Genomic DNA, 22,155 nt, shown 5'->3' with positions numbered 1-22,155 from the left:
GGTGATGGTAAATTTAATTCCATTTATTTATATACCCCAAATTCACAACGACAGTCGTCTCTATGGGCTTCGTATCGGTAATTGAAAAAGTAAAACAGAAAATCAAAAGGTTCATGAATACATAGAATTCAATAAGAAAATACCAAATTGAACCAACAAACAGACTAAACTAAATTGGAAAAAACGAAGAAACCTCAGGGGTGTCCACATGAAGGAGGGATGGAGGGTAAACTAAAATGCAGTTAGAGGAAGAACACATAGGGGGGGCATTTCTAGAAACGGTTCTAGAAATGTTACATTTTGGCTAAAAACAGGATAGTGATAATTAAAAGACCACTGGGAAGAGTTTGACAGAAGCTCCAAAGACGATCAGTTGCAGCCAACCTCTGCAAATCAAACGTAAACAGCTCTGCAAGATCAGGCGTTTGGGCGATTTGCAGGTCAGGTCAGTTGTTGTGGTGGAATCAAACAAAGCTGCTGTCGTTCGTCGGCCTACAAAGACACAAACTCTCAGGAGACCAAGTGAGACTTTTTGAAGGTTTTATTTTCCCCAGAAGGGTCATCTTTTTTTTGACTGAACGTAACCTTTTATTTTTTTTTTAAATCACTTTAAAAAAGCGTTTTCAAGTTGAACGTAACAATAACTGATAATAAATACTCAAAGTATCCGGATGAATCGGTTTCTGCGGCACAACAGTTGATATCGTGGTGTAGACGGTTGGAACAAACATGTCAGGCTGAGTAAATCCTTCAGAACGTTGCATTCAGGATGTTTCCTACTCCCACCCTGAGGGAGGGAGTCCAGTTATAAACGCCTTCCTGCCGTTTCCAAACGTCTGCGTGCGTGAACATCAAATTAAACGCATGATTTTTTTTCCTGATACCCCAAAACGGGTATGTAATGTTTAAAATAACCGACACTGACAGCATAAAAATCTAAATCCCTTTGTTCCGTCCTGGTGGGAAGTGATGGCCGGAGCAGTGGAGTCACCGGGCTGGCAGGCTGTTTAGGATGGAAGAAGGTGCACGTGAGGAAGAGGAGGACAAGCAGGACGATCCGCTTCCTTATTCTATATCATCCTCGCTCAGGCTCTGTGCGCTCACGATGCGCTGCGGAAAAACACGACACCCACAGATGAAGCGTCGGATCGTTATGGGAAGGTCACGCGGCGGGATGTGCACTTTAAATACCTGACTGATGCTGGGCAGTTTGGTGAGCAGCATCTGGAAGACGGGAGGAGGCAGAGTCTGCTGCAGCACCTGCAGCAGCTGCTGAGGCTGACCGCACACCGCGATGGCGTTGGTCAGGTGATCCACTCCTTTCTCGTAGTCTCCTGCAGGGACCAAGGTTAAAGAGCCAACAGTTTCATCAAGCGTGTTTTGGCCTGAAACATTCTTTAGAAAAGTGTTTTTTTTGGTTGCAGGTTAACTGAACTTCTGTGTAGGAACCATTAAATGTGAGAGATTTTCCCCTAAACCATAACTGTCAAAGTGGAAGCTAAAAAAAATATCAGACACCAACATCAGCTGCGTCACTAAAACTGGTATTTTCCAGATATATTCATAAACGTGAATCCACTGTTTGAATAACTTTATTAACAGCATACTCATAACATTACACAGCAGGTTGCTAAATATACACACATTTAGAGCAATTTAGCATCAACAGGACATCATGCTCTGCATCCTGATTGGCTGCTGACCGTGTCAATCAATCTCCTGTAAAGAATGCGTTTAATTTGCTAAATTTACATAAATTGTCGGTCGCTATCAGATCTTTGGTTTCATTCTTCAATACTGGATTTAATTTTCTACGAAGGTTTGAACTTTGAGAGTTTAAGCCAGAAAGAAAAGAGCTAAAATGTTGAGGTTTGTTAGAGAAAAGTTTTCAAATAGTGGGGATTTTTACAGCCTTAAAACGTCTAAAACTTTGTGGTTTTCACCCATCGTGGGTCATTATTTTTTTATTATCTTACTTTAGAAATGTAAGAAAAAAATAGCTAGTTTCAAATAAAAACAGAACACACATAAACTGGGCCGCTGTGGGTCTGAATAACCTCTTGTAAACTTTCAGACAACATCATCTGTAATGTTTTCAGCACAGTGTTCAGTCTGTTATGCATCTCTCTCTGTTTCATCTTCGGCGTTGGCCTTTTTTTTGTTTTTTTCCCCCCCCATTCGTTCTGAAGCTGCTGCCTCAATATAAGCTTGCATTTAGAAATGACGCTCAAACTTAATCCAAATGTTTTTGGCCGCAGAGTTTAGTGCAGTGTTTTTCAACCAATGTGCTGTGGGAAATTGCTCTCATTGACTGATCTAAAAACATTTTCCATCTCCAGGATTTCAGCTCTGTGTTCATCCAAACAGACCCTGATAAAACACTGAGTAGTTAGGAATATGAAAGATCATAAAATACTTTTTTCTTCGTGTTTATTTGATTCTATTAAAGACATTTTGATAAGAATGACGGTACCGTCATTCTTGACTCTCCACCAATCATTCTTGGAGGCTTAATCACATGTCATCAGTCTGACCAGTCAGAAGTGGTTAAAGTCTTCACTTCCTTTTTCAGATTCTGCTAATAAAATCTCTCAGTTCTAACAAAAATACCATCTAAAGCTCGTCTGTAGCGGTGTAGCTTTCCACAAAATCCGGTATCAGACCGTGGAACAAGTGAACAAAACAATGAAACTCAGAGATGCCAGTCTGTCTGAGTTCGGTGGCTGTTTGCACTACATCTCCCATGATGCATTGGGTTAAAGTGACAGCGTCTTAGCGTACAATGAATCTTCGTTGTTAAACGTCTTGAAACCACAATGAACACAGTTTTTAAATCTTAACTTAACTTTTATTCCATCTTTTAGAAAAAACAGCTGTAGCTTCCAACTTTTTCTGCCACAATTATCACAAAAATGCATGTGAGATTGCAGAGTGGCTGTAGATCAATACAGAATGAGTTTCTCCTTTTTTTTTTTCTTTTTTTTTTTTGGATGCTAGTGTGCCGCGGGATTTTTAAAGTGTGCCGTGGTTTAACAAAGGTTGAAAAGCACTGGTTTAGTGAACGTGTAAAGGTTACCCTGAGCCAGCAGCTCCTCCCCCAGCTGGATCTCCTCCAGAAAAAACTTCTGCACCGCCTCTGCGTCCTTCAGGTCTGGAAGCTGCAGAAAGAAAAACATTTCACCAAAAGAAGGAAGTCTGATGACCAAATGATACTGTTTTTTTTTCTGCTAAGAATGCACAGACATTAAAGGACATTTAACATGTTCTTGTGGCCTTAAAATTTGCATTTCTAAGAATTTCTTTATGCAAATTGTGAATCAGGGGCAGATGAAAAAAATGCTGTTTGAAAAAGAGCGTATTCGTGACGTGGAAACAGCTGTAGGCCAGTGACAAGCTCCATGCTCCGCCCCCATTCTGATGCATTCACTTGCAGACAAATAGGTTGCTCGCCATTGTTTTGCTAAACCAGTAATGCTAGGAAGGGGTTGTACGCTAGTGGGAGAGTATGTAAACAAAGAACTCTCAGTTATGGGTGATGGGAAGAGGCACGGGGTTGCTCCTCCTCGGAGGAACTACTGTTGCTCAAGGCACAACAAATTGTTTTTTTTTTTCAGTTTTGCCTAAAACAGCATAATCATAATTAAGAGACCACTGGGAACACATTCAAAGTTAAAGTTAAAGTTCAAATCCCCTTCTCTGCATTTGGCCCACCCATCCCCTGGAAGCTGCGCTCGAGAACCATCTGTTGGTTTAACCTCCTAATCCAACCACTAAATGATGAGTGCCAGGCATTGGCTCCCATTCTTAGAGACTTTAGTATGACTCGGATTTTAACTCACAACCTTCCAGGTATATGGCGTATACTTGCAAAATGCTTTTCTACCAAGCCCAAAGCGCTTTACAGTCACAGTCCCATTCAAGGTGGGGTTCAGTCCTGTGACATGCTCACCTTTGACAGTCCCGCCCGCTCTTTGGCCGCTTTCTGTTTTCTTCTCCCTAAAACACAAAAAGGAAAACACGTTAGACGTAAATGATGAAGCAGTCACAGCTCAGCAGCGGCTTTAGCTCCAACACCCACTAAACAACAACGTGGGTTTTGGACAAATAACATGTCATCATGTGTGTAAAGCTGCTCAGCGTCAGACTAGGAGCAGCAGAGACGGCTCAGCGTGGTCAACCAAAGGTCGCCAGGTGGAAGCTCCTCCAAAGAAGCTCCTAATCCTTCACAAATGGGAAGCTTTGAACAGAAGCAGCATGTCAGCACTGCAGCATCCGTCGCTGTGATGATCTCCATTTGGCTGGAAGCCCAGCTCTCACTGTCTTTGTGAATCCCATTTTTCTGCAGGCTGAGTTTTTAATTTTTAAACCCAGACATTTCTAGTTAGTCAAACCCTGTAACAGCTGATGAGTCAAACCTAAAAGATGAACGATGACAATCTCCAGAGAAGCTTGGACATTTGCACGAGCTTCACTGCAGACATTTAGTGATGTTTTCAAAAAGTCTAAGAGGATATGCAGCCATTTATTCTGCACAGAATTAAAGGAAAACAGGTTTTTTTAACATGGAAAGGCTGAGGTAGGCCATAATTAAAATAGTCAAAATATCAGTTCCTCGTAAAAGACCAAGAAAAACATCTACCATGTTTATTTGGCTTGTTATAAATGGACATAATTATAACTTGTTTAATATTTTACATAGATATGGACAACCAGAGCCCCGAAATAAGGTGTTCATCCAACATTTTAGAACACATTAAAGTAAATTCTCACAAAGATTCGGTAAAGAATGAACTTTTCTCCAACAAACTGTATGGAATTATGTATGTTGAGGTTCTCTGATCATTTGTGTCTGAGGTTTTTATAAAGTTACAGTTTAAACCAGAAGTTTACGTACACCACATAACAACACACATTTGCTTCTTTTTTCTCACCGTCAGACATGAAAAAAAAACTATTTTTTTTTTCTGTTTTGGGGTCAATTATAATTAACAAGATTATTTAAATTTGCTAAATGTTAGAATAATAAGGTTAGGGTTTTTTAAAGCCATTTTTTTCCCCATTTACTTTTATCAAAGTAATACATTTCATGAGTATTTGGCACTATTGCCTTTAAACTGCAGTACTTGGGTCAAACGTCTTGGATAACCTTCCACAAGCTTCTCACATGATTTGGTAGGACTTTTTGCCCATTCGTCCAGACAGAACTGGTGTAACTGAGCCAAGTTTGTGGACAGCCTTGCAGGTACACGCCTTTACAGCCCTGACCGAAAATGTTCAATAGGATTTAGATCCGGGCTCTGTGATGACCGCTCCAAAACAATGACTTTGTCATCCTTAAGCCACTTTGTAACCAGTTTGGCAGTAGCTTCGGGTCATTGTCCACTTGGAAGATCCCATTGTGCCAAAGCTTCACCTTTCTGGCTGATGTCTTCAGATGTTGCTTCAATATTTCCACATGCTGTTCTTTCCTCATGACGCCATCTATTTTGTGAAGTACACCAGTCCCTGCAGCAAAACAACCCCACAACATGATGCTACCACCCCCATGTTTTACAGTTGGGATGCTGTTCCAAGGCCTGCAGTCTTCCAAACGCGACAATGGTCATTGTGGACAAACAGTTCCATTTTAGTCTCGTCAGACCACAGGACTTGTCTCCAAAAATGAAAGTCTTTACCTCTGTGTGCATTAGCACACTCTAATTTGGCTTTTCTAGGTTTCTTTTGGAGTAATGGCTTCTTTCCTAGCCTGAGAGCCCATGTCTGTACGGTCCTCGTTTCACTGTTGATAATAAAAAGTTCTTACCATCTTCAGCCAGCATCTTTCTTTAAAAAAAAAATAATTTTGTTAAGGCATCAAAACGACAATATAGATCCTGTTAATCTGACATTGTCTAAATATAAATGCCACATTTGTAAATAGACATGGAGCCATTTATTTTATTATGCTTTAACAATTTAAAAACATAAAAAATTAGCTACATTTACTTTAAAATATTAACATTTCTTTGTTTAATGAAAGTTAACAACCAACAATGATTTAAAAAATGTTAATATCCCCTTATTTGTTATCATCATCGTAGTTGATGTTAGTACTACTATTTCTTCTTTATCGTCCTTTATTATTAGGCGTTTTTTTTGGCGTTCACTTCCTTGATTTGTCATAACGTTGCCTTAGTAACAACGAATCGAGCTCAGCTTAATGGTGGAAAACGCAGAATTAGACAAAACTAAGGAGAAACGCGAAAAATGGTTTACTATAATACCAAAATTGACATTTCGGGGGTTTAGAATGAGATCGACCGATCCGAATTAAGTCCCGAACAACCCGATGAAGGTGAGGAGGAGGAGGGAGGTCAGCACTCACGTTCCTGCAGCCTGTTCTTGAAGTTGGGGTCACTCCGCCGTTTTCTATCAAAATAGATGCAGTAACCGACAAACAGAGCCCCGCAAACGCCCGCAGCGATCGCGCTCGTCCTGCTGCCCATCATCGAGTCCAGCAGCTGCTCTGTTTCGAAGAGATGTTGCTAAATTTGAGCGTTTTTGGTTCCCGGCGCAGCCCGTTTCTGTCAGGCGGCCAGCAGGGCTGGAAGAAGGAAGGACCCAAAAGGACCCCGCCGTTTGACAGACTGTAGCCGACGAAAGTGCCTGATTATAATGCACAGAAATAGGGTATTTTGTCGTGTTTTAAAAGTTTAAATCAACAATTTGTGGCATATATTTCAGAGCCATCATACGTGTAAGGCAAATAAGTCATTACGTTTATACTTATTTTAGAATAACATCAAAAATAAAAATTAAATAGTAAAAATTAAAGTATTTATTTATTCAACACGTTTTAAATTAATTATAATATTAGTAGCTACCATAATAATATAATTGATTACAAGAATTACACACATTTTAACTATCCCACCAGGTGGCAGTAGATAGAGTAGTGTGACACAGCAAGCTGAACCATTTACTCTTGTTTCTTATGTAATGGGTCTGCTATAAAAATGCACATTGTGTATACAAATGATATATCATATACAGACTACATATAAATACAACTCTTTGAAATGCATTAAACCTTTTGTTTCCAGTCTAAGAAAAAAATTATTCTGCGAGAAATGTTGAATCTGATGAGGAGAGGAGAATGTCTGCGATCTTCCAGCAGGGGTAGCTGTGGTTCTATTGCAGAGGTCACAGTGCACACACACATGCATTAATGCACAAATACAGTTTTACCAGCTGTGCATGTGCAGGGTCTACATCCTGTCAGACTGTGATATCTTAATACGCTGAGGCCTGTGTGTTTTCAGGATTTAAAAAGACAGCTCACCGACTCCAGCATGAATGAACGTTACACAACAGTGAAATCAGAGAGTGTGCATCTTTCTGGGTGCACCACAAAACTGTGGCAGCCTCATGCACTTTCAGAGTCCATTCACACAGCAGGAAGGACTGTTTACTGTTAGTGTGAGAAGATCAGCTTCGGTTATTTAATACAGCCGACGACTGACTTGTACCTGACTCCTCTGAAGCATCAAATGCAAACCACCCTGTTTTACTAAGAAAAATAAACTGATAATCTGACATTTTACACTCAGTTACTTTTTTCTTTTATTTATTAATTCATTTTTTGTAAGTCATTTCATCAAATTATTTTCAGTTTTTCTCCATTTGCTGCCATTTAAACCCCAGTATATTTCATTTGAATGTATTTTTTGGACAGTTCTAAACCCAGTGTCTGTGTATCAGATAGTCTCCATGTTATTCAAGTGTAGCTTGACATATCTCTTTTCTTTCGGTGTATCTTCGGTGCTTCCTGGCATGTGTGTGAAGTGTGTTTGCTTTGGCAGCATCCTGTTCTCCACAGATGGCGGCTCTCCGTGTGAAGCCTCCTCTGACGACTGCCAGCAGGCCCAAGCCTGCACAGACAGAGAGGATGAGAGGTGCGTGATGACACAAAGTGGAATCTGTCAATGAAATTCAAACACCAACATGGCATAAATGTGGATGATTTGGTTTTTAATTGATCATATTTTAGCATTGTCCCCTCAGTGTGCTCATGTTTTTATTATTGTGTTCACTAATGTCCAAAGCAACTGCTGTTTGGGGCTGACATATGGAAATCCGATAGATATTTAAATCAAATATTATCTAAAATTTGTAAAGAAAAATGTTTGAGACATTGATTTGATTTGATTTTTTGCCAAATACAGTTCCTAAAAGAAAACAACAAAAACAAAAATAATTTATTAGGGTGTAAAAAGACCTTTGAAGTCTTTGGGGTTTTTTCAGTAATAACCAGCAACAATCAGATTCTTATTCCAGTAAAACCTAAATAATACACAGACTGCATACAGTCACAGTTACCTTCACGTAGTTACTTAACTGAGTACCTTTAGGAAGAACAGTATTTATGAGCTCACTTTATACTTTCACTTACAGTATGATTGTGGAAAACCCCTTCTCTGAAGCTACAGACACAACACAAGTACTAGCTAAACGCAGGTTCATTAACACGCACATGACCCACAGTGTTCACACTGGACAAGCAGGGAGGAGCTTTTCCTTCTTTTTCTTTTTCTACTGTTTACTAGTGCATGTCCGCCACCTACAGTTGGAGGAGGCTTGGTGTGAGATGTCGGGAGGTACAAACCTCGCAAATCTTGCTTTTTCTTTCACAGCTCTATTCCGATATTTAAAAGACTTGATGTCGGGAAGTTCCAGCAAAACTACACATATTAATTTCTTATCCACAATCAATTTTCAAATATTTGGCACTATTGTGAATTAAAGGCATAAATAAATAAATAAATGGGTCACTATCAAATCCAAGTCCCTGATTGGTCAAAGTTCGACCTGGTCTAACCTTCAACACGTGTTCAGTGACCACGCAGCTTGTACTTAGAGCCCCAAAATGGTCCTAAAAACTGGTGCTGCTACGTGTGAAGCGCAGAAGTCCAAAGCATGTGTTTACATGCTTCTACTTTTCATTGCAAGTGGATGCTTGAACATGCATTTCCAAAGGCAGTGTGGATGATTTTTTAAAATCGAACTTTGATTTTTGTAACTTTGTAAAAAATTGTACCTTTAGGAAAATTGTACAAAACAAAGATAAGTTGCAAATTAAAATGAGCTGCAACCTTTCTCTAGTAGGAATGCTGATACTTTGAACTTTGTCCTTTGGTCTGCTTTGTGTTTTGCTGTGTAAACCTGCATTTAAGTAGTGATTTAAAGTTATGGTGTCTCTACAATAATCTCTGTTTTGATTATTCATTATTAACTTTAGGTTCCGCCCAAAACTCTGCTCTAATTTGTTTTGTTTTCATCGTAAGTTAAACCTTTTTTCTTGTAAAGTACAAAAAGGTTTTTTTTTTCATGATTTGCTATTCAGTTTTTGGCTAACACCATTAATATCCGTCTCCTTTTCTTTTATTATCCAATGAAAAGGAGACGTCTGGCTGGGATGTTGCTCCTGAGCTGCTTGAGCGTGGTGAAGCGGAAACCAAATCCTCTCTGTGCGACAATCTGTCTGCTCAACTCCTGGGACTGTTTGACCCAGTAACCTCTGAACCTTTCAGATCGACCAGAAGGTATCCGCACTCTCACAAATCAGCTTTACTCCTTAGCGTGTCAACAGTAGCTCTGTGATCAGATGTGATTGATTTCCTCTATCTCTGTGGTACAGATTGGAAGGTTGCAGGTTTGTTCTCGCTTTGCTCGCCCATGTGCCAAAGTGTCCTTGGGCAAGACACTACACCCCACATTCCAGATGATCTGGTAGCACTGGCAGCTCTGTCACCATCAGTACGTCAACGTGTGTGTACATGGGTGAATGAGACGTGTGATGGCAAAGCATTTTGGGATAGTGCTATAGTAGTATCCTGTAAGTACACGCCATTGGCTGTACATAAAAACGGGACTGTGTGACCTCTACCCCCTGGTGCTCCAAACAGGAAGTACCAGCTGGCTCTAAGAAGCCAAAATCCCATTTTCTTTCATGGAGAAACAAACAGCTGTTATTCAGTCATTCTATTGTTCAGAATAACCATTCTTGCTCCGATACCTTTTTTTTTAATGTTCAAATTGTTCAAGTTATAATCTGATGAATCAGATGCTCAATAAAAGTAGGCGTCCCCTTCGTCCAGGGTTGAAAAACCTTTGATTGCCAGATTTTTCAAGTGCTATGGGTGTTGACTTCCAATAAGCTCACTCCTGATTGGCCAAGTCTTCATGCTTCTGTCCAGCCACTCGCTCCTCTCTATTTGGCCAGAGATTTTTTATCTACATGGCAGTGGATATTTTCCTTCCAATGCAGCGAAGGAAGAAAAGACGTAAATGCCCCACCATCCTGATCCCCTGCGATGTTCTCACATGCAACATCCATCACTTGAAGCAGAGACCTCTTATTCCACCACAACACATCCTCACTCCTCCTGCTCCTCTTCTGCTGCTCATCTTCTCCTTCTTCCAGCAGGATGTTGACTGTGCTCATTTTGTTGGTGAGGTACATCCATGCTCATACTACGAATGGCCCTGGCCCATTTTTATATGTTTGGCAGGATTCACCATCATAGAGGTAACAGAACTAACCGGCTGACTGGAAAACTCTTCATTCATCAGTGAAGTTTTCATTTCACCTGAGCGTCAATAATTGTCTTAAACTTAACAAGAAATGCATGTTTGTTGTTCATACAATTTTCTGGACTAATTTTGAAAATTGAAAAAAATGATTGTGCATATGACGGCTCCCACACTGAATCCTTGCTGACATGTTTTGAAAAGAATGGTCATTAGACTGATAATTGGCTATTCAGTTTAGATCAACAAGATCTAAGTAATTATAGAATGTGCCATACATGGGTTCATTGGGCTAACTCTATACTACTTGTACAAAACCCCCGACACACTTGAGACTTAGATTAAGACAATTTAAATGGATGAAAGCAATGAGAAATTACTTTCTGTTGTGAACAAGTACAAGTTAGTTTGGAGATTTGTCCATTTAGTTTTGAGAATGTCATTTCAGGTTTAAGAAATGAGCCAATTCAATGGAGAAAAACGGTAAAGAATGCCTCAGTCCACCTCTTTTGCTTGTCATAAAACACTTATAGCCGTTATTCATCACTTCTGGATTGAATAACAGAGCAAGAGCTGCCAACTGCACTACACATCTGAACTCAATCTGAAGCACGGCTGTGTCTTTCAGAGAAAGGCAAACCTGAGTTCAAAGCGTTGTTTTCCAGGGAAAAAAAAATCTGTATCCGCTCATCTCACAGAGCAGCAAAGGTTCAGATGAAACCACAGGCCTGGCAGCTTCAGGGGGATGGAATCATGTGTCTGCCCCCCTCACTCTGCATCCCCAGTTATTTTTACCTGATCCCTGATCCATTACCGACTGTATGCACTCTCCAGGTGCAGCATCCTTTTATTGTCAAACCACCAACTGGAAGAGAGAGACTGAAATTACAGCGCTCCACTGTCTGCAATTATTTGAAACGTTCTTCTGGTCAGGCACAGAGGACACGGCAGGAGAAGGAGGAACATGAGGACGATGGATGCTTGGAGTTACCGTTGAGAAGAAAGCTCCTCGAAAGGCGACTATCGCTGCTGCTCGAAGTACCACTGTAAAGAAGCTGGAAAAGCAGAAGAGAAATCCAAAGACAATATTTAGCCTTTGTCAAACGCCCCTGTGTGAATGTTGGCACGTATGGATGCTGTGGGTTTTTGGGTTGCCTATACATAGGATTGTAGAGAGGAGTGCCCAGTACCTTTTGAAGCCCGTGTGGCCATCTTAAGGGACGTCATGAAAATGTTACGTACCATTATCGTGAGTGTAGTGAATGGATCGTTGAGTATTTGTAAGGATGATGTAAGTTGCACGCACTTATGACGTACAGGTACTGAGGTGCACATACTTGCTCTTTACTGATTGCGCAAAAATGCTGATACATAACTGCCCATAAGACACCCACACAAACTACACTCTGTTTAATTTCCTTTATTGCTAACAGTCAGGCTACATACTCAGGGGCGTAAGGAGCGTGCACTACTCAAGTGAATAACCCCTGTGTGAGGTCGAAAAAGGCAAAATTCATACGACGTGCCTGTGTCTCACATACTTCACCTTTCCTTACCTGTGTTAAGTATTCGCTACGACCTGTAGCCAACAGCATGCCGTCTAGAAAAAATGCGCATGAACATTTTCTCTCTACGGCCTCATCCAGTGGTCTACGATCCTAAATTTTGATGTGAGCCACCTACGTAACCTGTACAGGTTTGCCAAATGTTTCGCCCGCAGACAGCCCGTATCCACACATAAGGACAGCTGAGACAAACCAAGACACACAACTGTATACATCTCCACAGATACACAAGCAGGATGGTGGAGGGACATAATGTGAAAATGTAAAATAAGCATTTTCTACTGTGGAAGGAATGCAGGATTGGCACTTTAAACAAGTTACATAACATATGGAAAGTGGAGCCTTCATCGGCTCAGAGGCTCAGTGTTTGATCTCGTTTCTCTACTGGATAGTTTTATGCAACCGCCAGAGCTCTGGAGTGAATGTTTGTGACCCAATTCACTTCTGCTCCATTTTTGTTTAAGTTTTTGACCTCAAATGGTCAAAATGATTGACTGCAGGAGCAACATTCGTTGAGAACTTTATCTTACTTTTGTTGCATTCAATAACAAATGGGAACTCACAGTTACAAACCTCTTTCTGTTAAAACAATCAGAGGAAATGGTGGCCAAAGCTCAGGTTTCCTAGTTTGTGCAAAACCCCAACAATGGTGGTCATTGTAGGAACATCAGCCAACATGTGTGTGTGGGCATCATAGCCAAGCCTCCCAACCAAACAGAAGTGGACTTGAGTTGCAGATGGAGACAAATGGGGGTCCTATGTGAATTTGGCAGCATGAGCGCTTTATGTGGTGAAAGCATATGGAAACCATAAGAAAAATGAATAATGCTTATTTGGGCTGCAGCAATCAGCTTAGATAGACTTCATTTTATTACTAGGTTGGTGCTTCTTCGGCCCTCCGTGCACAGTCACAGCTGGGGCCCCTGAAGACCCCATACGGATCCAGCTTTGAAGGCCAAAGTTTAACCACATGGTACACACCATGTAAAGACCAGGTGAGCGAATGTTCAGTGGGATAGAATCATTTTGCATGCTCCGATCAAATTTTGAGTTTTCTAGATAGACATTTTCTGAAAGATTTTAAAGATTTGATTTCAAATTTAAGATGCAAATCTGTTTGCTGTGTGTAAAAGGAAGAAATGAAAGACATTTTCCAGTCAGAATCCATTGAGTGACAACAGGGATCATTGATGTCAAACAGAGTGTGTATATGTCTGTCATACAGACCTAACACCAATCCCTTTGGGGGCATTTTAGGATGAGCAGTTTTTCTGTCCTCTATAATCTGCAAATGTATATGTCACCGGTGCAGTTAGCTCTGTGACAGACTGGCAACCTGTCCCGGCTGTACCCCCACAGTCTCTGGGACAGGCTCCAGCAACTTTGTTACTCTGAAAGGGGTTTAAAGTCTCACTCCGATCATCTTTTGATCTTTCAATTATGTATATGCAGCTTTTAGGAAAGATTTTTTTAAAAACATTTGTTGTTTTATAGGACATATTTTCAGCAGAGCAGCAGTAGTTGATTAGAAATTCGCTTTCAAGTTGTGGACGGGACCACTGGCGCAGAGCAACCCCACCCCCAATTTCCATTGTCATTGCTGAGAGCTCTTTATTTAAGCACTCTCCCTAACATTCGTAGTGTAAAAAAAAGGGCAAGTAAAATAGAAGCTATCCAGGCAAAAACAAAGATGTTCATGGAGGCACCAGAATGGAGCGGAGCAGGGAGCTTGTGGCCCACCCAGCGTGTTTTCTATGTCACAAAGGCAACCTTTTTATCTGCAGCATTCTTTTGTCTGCTGCTGATCCAGAACAATTTTAATAAAAAAGTAGTCAGAATTGCAATTTCCAGTTTAATATATGTCATAGTTGTCACCCACAATCACAAAAATACTGCAGGAACTTGTAAAAAACACCAAAAACAACAATTTTCCCACAAAGAGTGGGTATGTAAGACAGTTTGGAAAATTATGTTGGAGGCTTTTTGTCCTCCCTGACCCCAATTGGACGGTGTTCCCCTCACAGAGTCTGGTTCTGCGGTACAGTTTTTCTTTGTCTTCCATTAAGAGTGAGCTGTTCCTCTCCAGAGTTCATACCAAGTACAACGAACACACAGAATACTCTCCCTAGTGATTTGTCACTCAAAAAGGACCGAATTGTCTGAAAACAACCTTCATGGTTTGAAATGAAGTGGATCCAAACAGCCATGAAGAGTTTTAGTTTTTGCTCTTTTTTATTTTATTTTTTTGATGTTCTCAGTGTAGCTTTTCAAGACGACCTCTGTGGAGAATCTGCACTTTTTTTTGGGGTGTGTGGGGTGAACTGAATTTAAATTTTCACGCTGCCATAGCAACCAGCAGAAACCAAATGTGTTGGCATGCCGTGCATGAATTACCTTCACAGACCCACTGTTGAGCATATGGCGACAGAAACGGATGTGGTCACAAACACGCACAGTCACGTTTAACACAGAAACAAACGAAAACTGGCAGCCACCTTTTAACAGACAGACGCTGACAGGTGCACCGTGCCCTCACCTCACATGGAAGTCAAGTCCAACCATTTCAGGGTGGAGTTTGCCTGTCCTTCTCATGCATGTGCAGCTTTTTCTGGGTGTTCTGTCGCCTTCAGGCTGTCGGAAAAACACGCATGTCGGGTTGATTAATTAGTCGGAAGCTGCTCTGAGGGGTGTGTCGTTCAATCCTTTTTGGCCCTGATGTGGTGAGGTGACCTCTGCTGGGTGCGCCCGTCAGCCGACTGGATGAAAGCTCTGATAGGCGCCAACAAACCCCTTTGATCTCAAACTAAGTGAATATTTAAACTGAAGAGTAAACGAAGCTTCATTCTAAAGCACATATTTATAAAATGTAATTTATTTTAGTAATGTGCAATCTTCTTATGGTAGCATCATCGAGATATAGAAAAACAAGACAAAAGAATAGAGATGCCTTTGAGAATAAAAGCTCGTCCAAACCATCTACTACTTTAAAAAACATAGTTTGTCGGTGCAGTTTTGTTGTAAATATTTAAAAAAGTGCATCATGACATAACAAACCGTCTAACAGAGGTTTCTATTTATGTGTCATTCTGTACTATGTTGGGAGCACAGCACCTACACAATAAGCCTGAACCGAACACACAGCTGTTATGTAACACTGTGTCCATACAGACACCTACAAGTGCAGCTCACCACCAATCACAGCGCAGACTTGATTCTTTCCATGACGACTGGTTGCCAAGGAGAGTTTCCTCAGCAGCTGCCTCCAGACACAGAAAAGCCCACCGAGCTGCTGTCTGATGGAAGAACAGGCTTCCACATTCACCAAGGTTTGTCTGACACAACACATGTTGAAAAAAGGGTTTATGAACACAAAGGTAGAAAACACACATGCAATGCAGTTCATATTTACCATAAGACTTATAGGACTGATAGAAGTAAAGACTGTAGAACTTGGGCGTCTTAATGCAGAGTGAAGTGAACAAATAATTGAATAGGAATTTGCTTGAAGAAATAATAATTTAAAAAGCATGATTCACCGAACAGACAGTATTTTAGTGGAGAAATTTACACAAATGTCACCATAAAATGTTTTCCATGCAACTATAACATCCTGTAACAGTTTTTCAAAAATGCTATTAGAACATTTTTCACTTGATTGTAATACGATTAAAACAAGCCAACGTAATTTGACAGTTTGAAAACCTAAACCCTCAACTAGTCAATTTAAAATACATAATGGCTACAATCTATTCAAACCTCAAAATCTTCTGGGGTTAAATGAGAAAAAAAACGTCCTTTATTAGTCTCTCCACACCCAGTTGTGCCATCAATGATCTGAATCTCCAACAAGATGTTCTATAATATCAGCAAATGCTACTTATCAGTATTCAACCTTCTTCTTGTTTTGTATTTTTTGCTTTTTCTGTCCCCTTCCTTGCATTTGTCTCCTTTCCCCTGTATCTGAGTCCTCCAAAAACAGATTTTAGTGAAAGATGGATCCAGCAGGAGGGTTTTTCTATGATGTGGGTGGAGTCATCTCTTGTATTTATATGAAAACATTCTCATTGTTTTTTTCATGCCTTCCAAATCTGTCAAGAGACAAAATGTAACCTTTTATTTTAAACAAAATGTTATTGCAAGGTTATATTTCTCTTTTTTTAAGCCATGTGAAAACACTTATTTGCATTAAGTCTGCATTAATTGCAATAAATTCATCTCTGCTGTAAGATTGTATCACACACCTAATTGGAACTTGTTTTAAAAACAAGCTAAAGTGAACAAAGCAGCGTGACATCTTATGTTTGAGAATTATTTCATTTGATCTGTGCACAGAACACCTGTGACCCACCTGTGAGGACATCTCCTACGAGTCCTTGACACTCAAACTGCTTCATCCGCCCCCGTAGATCTTTCTTCCTGAGGATCACTTCTGCATCCATTGTCCTTCAAAAGTCCCCCGCATTAGCATTTCTCTTTCGCAGGCTGCGGTCACTATGGTTACGTGCCCGTATCCCGCCTGATTGAGCGGTGGCAGCATCTGAGGATGAGAGGACCCTGAGAGGGAGGGGAGGGGAGGAAGGCGGGTAATTTGGCTGAGAGGGTCAGTGATAACGAGGACGAGCCACCGGGGAAGCGGCGTGCGGCGACAAGGCTTCTGCTGATGAGCTCATTCAGAAATATTGACCTACGCAGTTTTGCAATCACATTTCCGAGAGGATTTCTGGAGAAGTGCAAATAGTCCTGAAAAAACCTTCAAAACTTTTTTTTTTTTTGAAAACTCAGATTAACACTATGAGTCTGAGACTGCCTGGGCTGTTGCCACTTGGTGGGGAAAGTTACTACATTCTCCAGTGCTTTCCATGTTCAAAGTCTGAGTAAATGCATGAAGAGTGGGCCACAAAGGGCTCCTGCTGTAAAAATGAAGCCAAATAATGTGGGATTTGCTGCGGTAACCTATGAAGAGGGCAGCCAAAAGGAAAAAAAAAATCCGAACAAATCTAACCACCACTTTTGTTAGGTTTTTTGTGCAATCACTCAGTGTTAGTATTAGTCTTTTCAAATGTAGAGTAAAGATTCGTTGCAATGCATTTTGGACAAGAAAAAAGAAAACAATCCAGATTGAACCTAAGATTTTATTTTTTAGGGTACAGTGGCTCCTTATTTATCGCAAGAATTACGTGCTAAAAAGTACCTGTGATAAGTGCAATTTTGACAACAAGTCCAGATGTTTTTAGGCTGTAGAACTCATCACTACAGGCTACAGACCTTTTGTCAAACAGACATGAACACTTTCACACTTTTCCTTCTTGTTTAAACTCTCAAAATTCAGACTTTCATGGAAAAATAGGTATAGTATTGTAGAATGAAAACAAAGATCTGATTGCGATTTATGTAAATTTGGCAAATTGCATGGGTTCTGCTCAGGAGGCACGGTGGAGATTGATTAACGGAGTCTACAGCCAATCAGGATGAAGAAAGGTGGACTGAAAGATAAATAATGAAAAAATAAGTAAGGATTTAATAAAGAAAAAATGTGTGCCATTTTCTAGGACATGGCTCCTGCAGAGCGGCAGTAATTCATTCGAAATCTGCCTCTGCGTTGTGGGCGGGACTTTTGGTGCAGAGCAACCCCGCCCCCTTCTCCTTCCTGTCAGCTCAGAGCAGGGAGCTTGTGGCCTGCAGCGTGTTTTCTACATCACAAATAAACTCTTTTTCAAACTGCATTTTTGTCAGCTCCCTTTTTACAGTGATATGATTAAAGAAGTATTTTAAAAAAATCTAATTTTAAGCTTATTTTTTACTAATATTGGGTCTCCATCACCAGAAAAACGCCACAAGAACACTTTAAAAACACCCAAAACCTTATTTCCATCAGAGTGGTTCTTTACGTTCCAATGTAAAGTCTGATCCTTTTTTAGTGCACTAATGAAAAATAATATGTTTGTATCTTTCACAGAAAATAAAAAAAAAAAAAGTTTTTTTTGGCCTTTACGGCAGACCATTAGGTGCTCCAGGAAACAACCTACCTCAGCCTGATAGTTGAGTCTGCCTCAGACCTTTCGCCTAAAGGGCTTAGTCTTTCCCAACCGACTGTGAAAGAGCTTAGGAACATTGACATTTGCAAGTCATTAAAGTCACATGATTGCCTGATCTCTCTGGATCCTGGGGGTCATTGAGGTCACGGTTCATTGTGGTCATATCACGAGGACTATTTTGAGAAACTGCTTGAACGTTCTTCATGTTGCTCTTCACGCTGGCTCTTTTCTGGGCTTTTTAAACGTATCATTCTGGCTTTGGAGACATTGCTCTGTTTTCCATTTCACCAATAAAATTAAAAGCATCATTCCATCTTGGATGATTTGAAGTTCCGACCGAGCGGTTTTCACATGAATCATAGTTTGGATTAAATTGCTGTGATCACTATATGCTGGTGTGAGTGGCTTCAGTTCCCACGCTTCTCTCATCAGTGCTGCTGAGAAATCATCTGCAGTCCTGCTGTGTGAAAGAAAAAAAAAAACTTTTCTCCTCCTGTGTTTCATCCAGTCATAACTGAAATTACACCTTTTATTTAAAGTCTTTCTGATAAAGTGCAGTTGGAAAGGATCTGGACTCCAATGAGTTGTAAAATCAGTCTGTGAGCTTTATTTTTCTGTGGTTAACCTAAGCGCTTTCATCCGGATGGTTTCTGGCTCGACCTGCAGGTTTTACATTTTCTCTCCATAGAACAACAACAAAATGGCAGATGTATTTTGTTTCTGAACCCCTCCCCTGCAGAGGACAAATGCTTCTCCAGCCAGCTTCATGGAGCTTGTCCAAATGCTCCCTTGGCTTTGATTAGGCAAGAACCTTCCAAGAGCTTTTACTTTTTTTTTGCTTTTTTTTTGAAGCATCCAGAAATGTTCCCACACAAATTCTTCATTAGGCATTGAAAACCCTCATGCATCACATGATTTTTTAATTATCAGATGTATCCTTGTGACCCTTGTGCTATCCTAGGCACTTTAACATTGGGAGTTGGGTCATCTAGACCCACTAGACAGTGCGCTGAACCTTTTTTCTTCAATGATTTGTGATCTTCACTGGTGTCCATGGATTACATGAAATCTTTCCACCTTTATCCACCTTTGTCATGGTAGGGAGACCCAGTCAATGGAAGGGTGGGGTCATCTAAGGTAGCACAAGGGTTAAAGACACACTCCAATGAAAATTGTGTTCTTGGTGTTTTTACAACACGTTCTTGTGGGATTTTTCTGAAGAAGATGGACACATGTAAAGAAAATTAAGCTTCAAATTGCCTTGCTGGGTATTTCTTTATTCAAATCACTGTGAATCAGGAGCAGAAGAAAATTGCTGTTTGAAAAAGAGATTATTCATGACATAGAATATACGCTGGGCGCCCACAAGCTCCCAGTCTGCTCCATTCTGATGCATCCATGAATGTCTTGGTTTTCCTCGTCTGAGCTGGATTCTGGATCTAAACTGTGCAGCTGGACGGCTCAGATTTTTCTGCACCGCTAATCTTAGGTTAGGAGTGTGAGGGACGATGCTAGCAGGAGAGAGTGTGAACAGATACGTGACGGGAGATCGAGCCGGGCTAGTCAGAGTCAAATTTCTAATGAACTTAAAATGGCACAATCTTTAAAAATCAATGGGAACTCTTTGAAAATAAATCCAAAAATGATCAGAGTGAGACCTTAAATAAGACATTTTTCAGGAGAAAAAAAAGATCTTCAACACAAATCATAATAAAGCAGATAAATAAACTCAGCACACTGTGTTTAATATGCATATTAAATATTTTTCTGGGTTCACTTTTTCCAAAGCGTTTCTGAAAGAATTTGCATCATAAAAGCAAAACTAAAGCAGATCCCACCCTTTTTCCCCTCCTCTGCCTTTAGAGGCTGTCACCTCTTTGGATGTCAGGAAATGTCTTTTCTTGATCTCATATCTCAAGAACGCTCTGTGAAGCTATACTCTCCGTTAACAAAGTCAATGTGATTCACTGCTCTGGCAGAACACACTGCACCACTGACTGTACATGAGAATGGAGCGAGTGAGTGTGACATCATCCATAACATATGGTTTACTTCCACCTCCAACCAAATGAAGTCAATTCAGTCGCCATTTTTCAACATGTTGGAGCCAGACGCTGTCAGTAAGCAGTGATTGGTCCAAGTCTGCATGAAGTAAATAAGATGGCAGATCAAGAATGGTTCTTCTGACCAATAGAATGAATAATAGCTGTTTATTTCTCTATAGAAGTCTATAGGATTTTGATTTCTTGAAGCCAGCAAACACTTCCTGTTTGAAACACGAAGGGGGAGGAGCCACTTAGTCCAGTGCTTAAACAGTCAATGCGCTGTACTAAGAGAGCAGGACACTGTAAAGAGTTTTGATAACCTAAAAAACATTTGCTTTTCTAACTAAATGTTGAAGATTAAGTTTAAGTAGAACTTTTCTTTCTTTAAAATGTCACCTTTTCCTTCTTTAGAACAAACATTTACCAACATTAACCAAAAAGGAACGGACTCCCCCATCATACTAATCGTCCAAAAAAACAAGGATAAGTCTACACAGATAGAAAAATTTACTTCAGTTTCACCAATATGCCACAATCATACAATCTAAATGTTTGTACAGCTACACATGCACAAATACAAACATTTTCATTGAAACAGAAATCCAATCAACATAAGCTTTCATTTAGGAAGCTCTTCTGATGAGAGAACCAGACTGAACTCAAACTCAAAGGCAGACTGAACAGGTGTACGTACAGGTTTGTGTTCCTGTCACTTCAGTTTCACGTGGATATTCTCATCCTTGTATTACACGTTTTTATTGATGTTCAGGGTTGTGCAATGGAAACTCCGAGCTCTGGCTTCCTGCGTGTTGACGTACAGTCTTCCTCACTGTGCACAGCCTGAGTCTAGTAAAGACAGCTTGTTGCTGGAGTTTTTGCATCCTCCCTGCTGACTCTAATGTTGCTGCCATCTGAGCAGAAAAATTTCAAAGCCAAACTCTTTGAATTTTGTCTTTTGATATCAGCCTTTTTAGCTGGGATCCCTGTAAGAGTTTGGGTTTTTTGTTGAAGTATAAGAACACAATCTATTGAAGCATTTCTAGTACTTGAAGGTTACATGTTCTGTGAAAAAAGGCATTTAAAAACAATAAAAGAAAGGACTGATAGGTTCATTTGTTGAAACACAGATTTATTAACTACTACTGACTTCCATCCAGCATACTGTTGTCTGGAGAAGAATCCACGGCTTTTAAATAGCTGAAAATAAAAACAGACGAGAAACAAAAGAGGGTCAGTGGGTTAGTGTGCAGTCATACTTCCTGCCCAGGCTGTTTCCAGGAAAAACACTTAACAATTTCCTGGAAGGAAGATGGATCCTCCCTCCTGGAAGAGTTTGCTCCTTCTGTGCAGACTCACAAAAGAGGGATTGTTTCGCAGCAAATTAGTGGTGAAAAAAATGTTAGTAATTTTGTTATGGATGACACTAAAACAGATTTTTTATGGATGAATTATATGAAAAAGAGACATTTTCAAAAATGTTAAAAACATATTTCTGATAACATTTCATGTGATGCTTATTAGAAACTTGAGTTCTTAATAAGAATTATCTCATCAGTTCTTGACAGTGGAGGCTCTCATCTAAACTCAATTTCAGTTCTAAATCCCGCAGGTTGGACAGCAGTGATGCAGTTTGCTTAGGAAAATAAAATAAAAGAAAGTGATTTTTAGGTACACAAGATTATGGAATGTGAGACTAACTGACAGCAATATCGACCTTTGACTGTTCAAACCACGTTCCTCCCTCATCTCCAGCTGTGACACAAGTCATGCATGAACAGAACATCTGAGTTACAGTCAAGGTTTCTTTACCCATCCTGGAATAACCTTTATCAAAACCATAGACTGTATGTGAAAACTGGACAGAGTTAGTGTGACATCACCCATAGAAAATGGCTTACTTCAGGATCCAAAGGTTTAAGCCAGTTCAGTCGGCCTGTTTTT

The 22,155-nt window shown here is 40.2% G+C and overlaps 1 protein-coding gene and 1 long non-coding RNA gene across 2 annotated transcripts; both read right to left on the bottom strand.

The window, feature by feature from the left end:
* Positions 1-526: 526 nt before the first annotated feature.
* Positions 527-6,637, bottom strand: LOC101172049 (mitochondrial import receptor subunit TOM20 homolog). Its single transcript, XM_020705898.2, has 5 exons — positions 6,365-6,637; positions 3,950-3,996; positions 3,077-3,158; positions 1,192-1,334; positions 527-1,110 (listed from the first exon to the last, which is right to left on the bottom strand). Exons 1-5 carry the CDS (start codon positions 6,486-6,488, stop codon positions 1,066-1,068), a joined length of 441 nt encoding a protein of 146 aa, XP_020561557.1. The 5' UTR covers positions 6,489-6,637; the 3' UTR covers positions 527-1,065.
* Positions 6,638-10,028: 3,391 nt separating this feature from the next.
* On the bottom strand, positions 10,029-18,079 carry LOC111947387. The gene is made up of 5 exons (XR_002873196.1): positions 16,483-18,079; positions 15,324-15,466; positions 14,671-14,765; positions 11,561-11,624; positions 10,029-11,434 (listed from the first exon to the last, which is right to left on the bottom strand). It is a non-coding gene; the product is annotated as an uncharacterized LOC111947387 (long non-coding RNA).
* Positions 18,080-22,155: the final 4,076 nt, after the last annotated feature.

The sequence above is a fragment of the Oryzias latipes genome, chromosome 1 (genome assembly GCF_002234675.1).
Source record: "Oryzias latipes chromosome 1, ASM223467v1".
Taxonomy (NCBI): domain Eukaryota; kingdom Metazoa; phylum Chordata; class Actinopteri; order Beloniformes; family Adrianichthyidae; genus Oryzias; species Oryzias latipes.
Note: the sequence above shows the minus strand (reverse complement) of the source record. Positions and strands in the feature narration are given on the sequence as shown.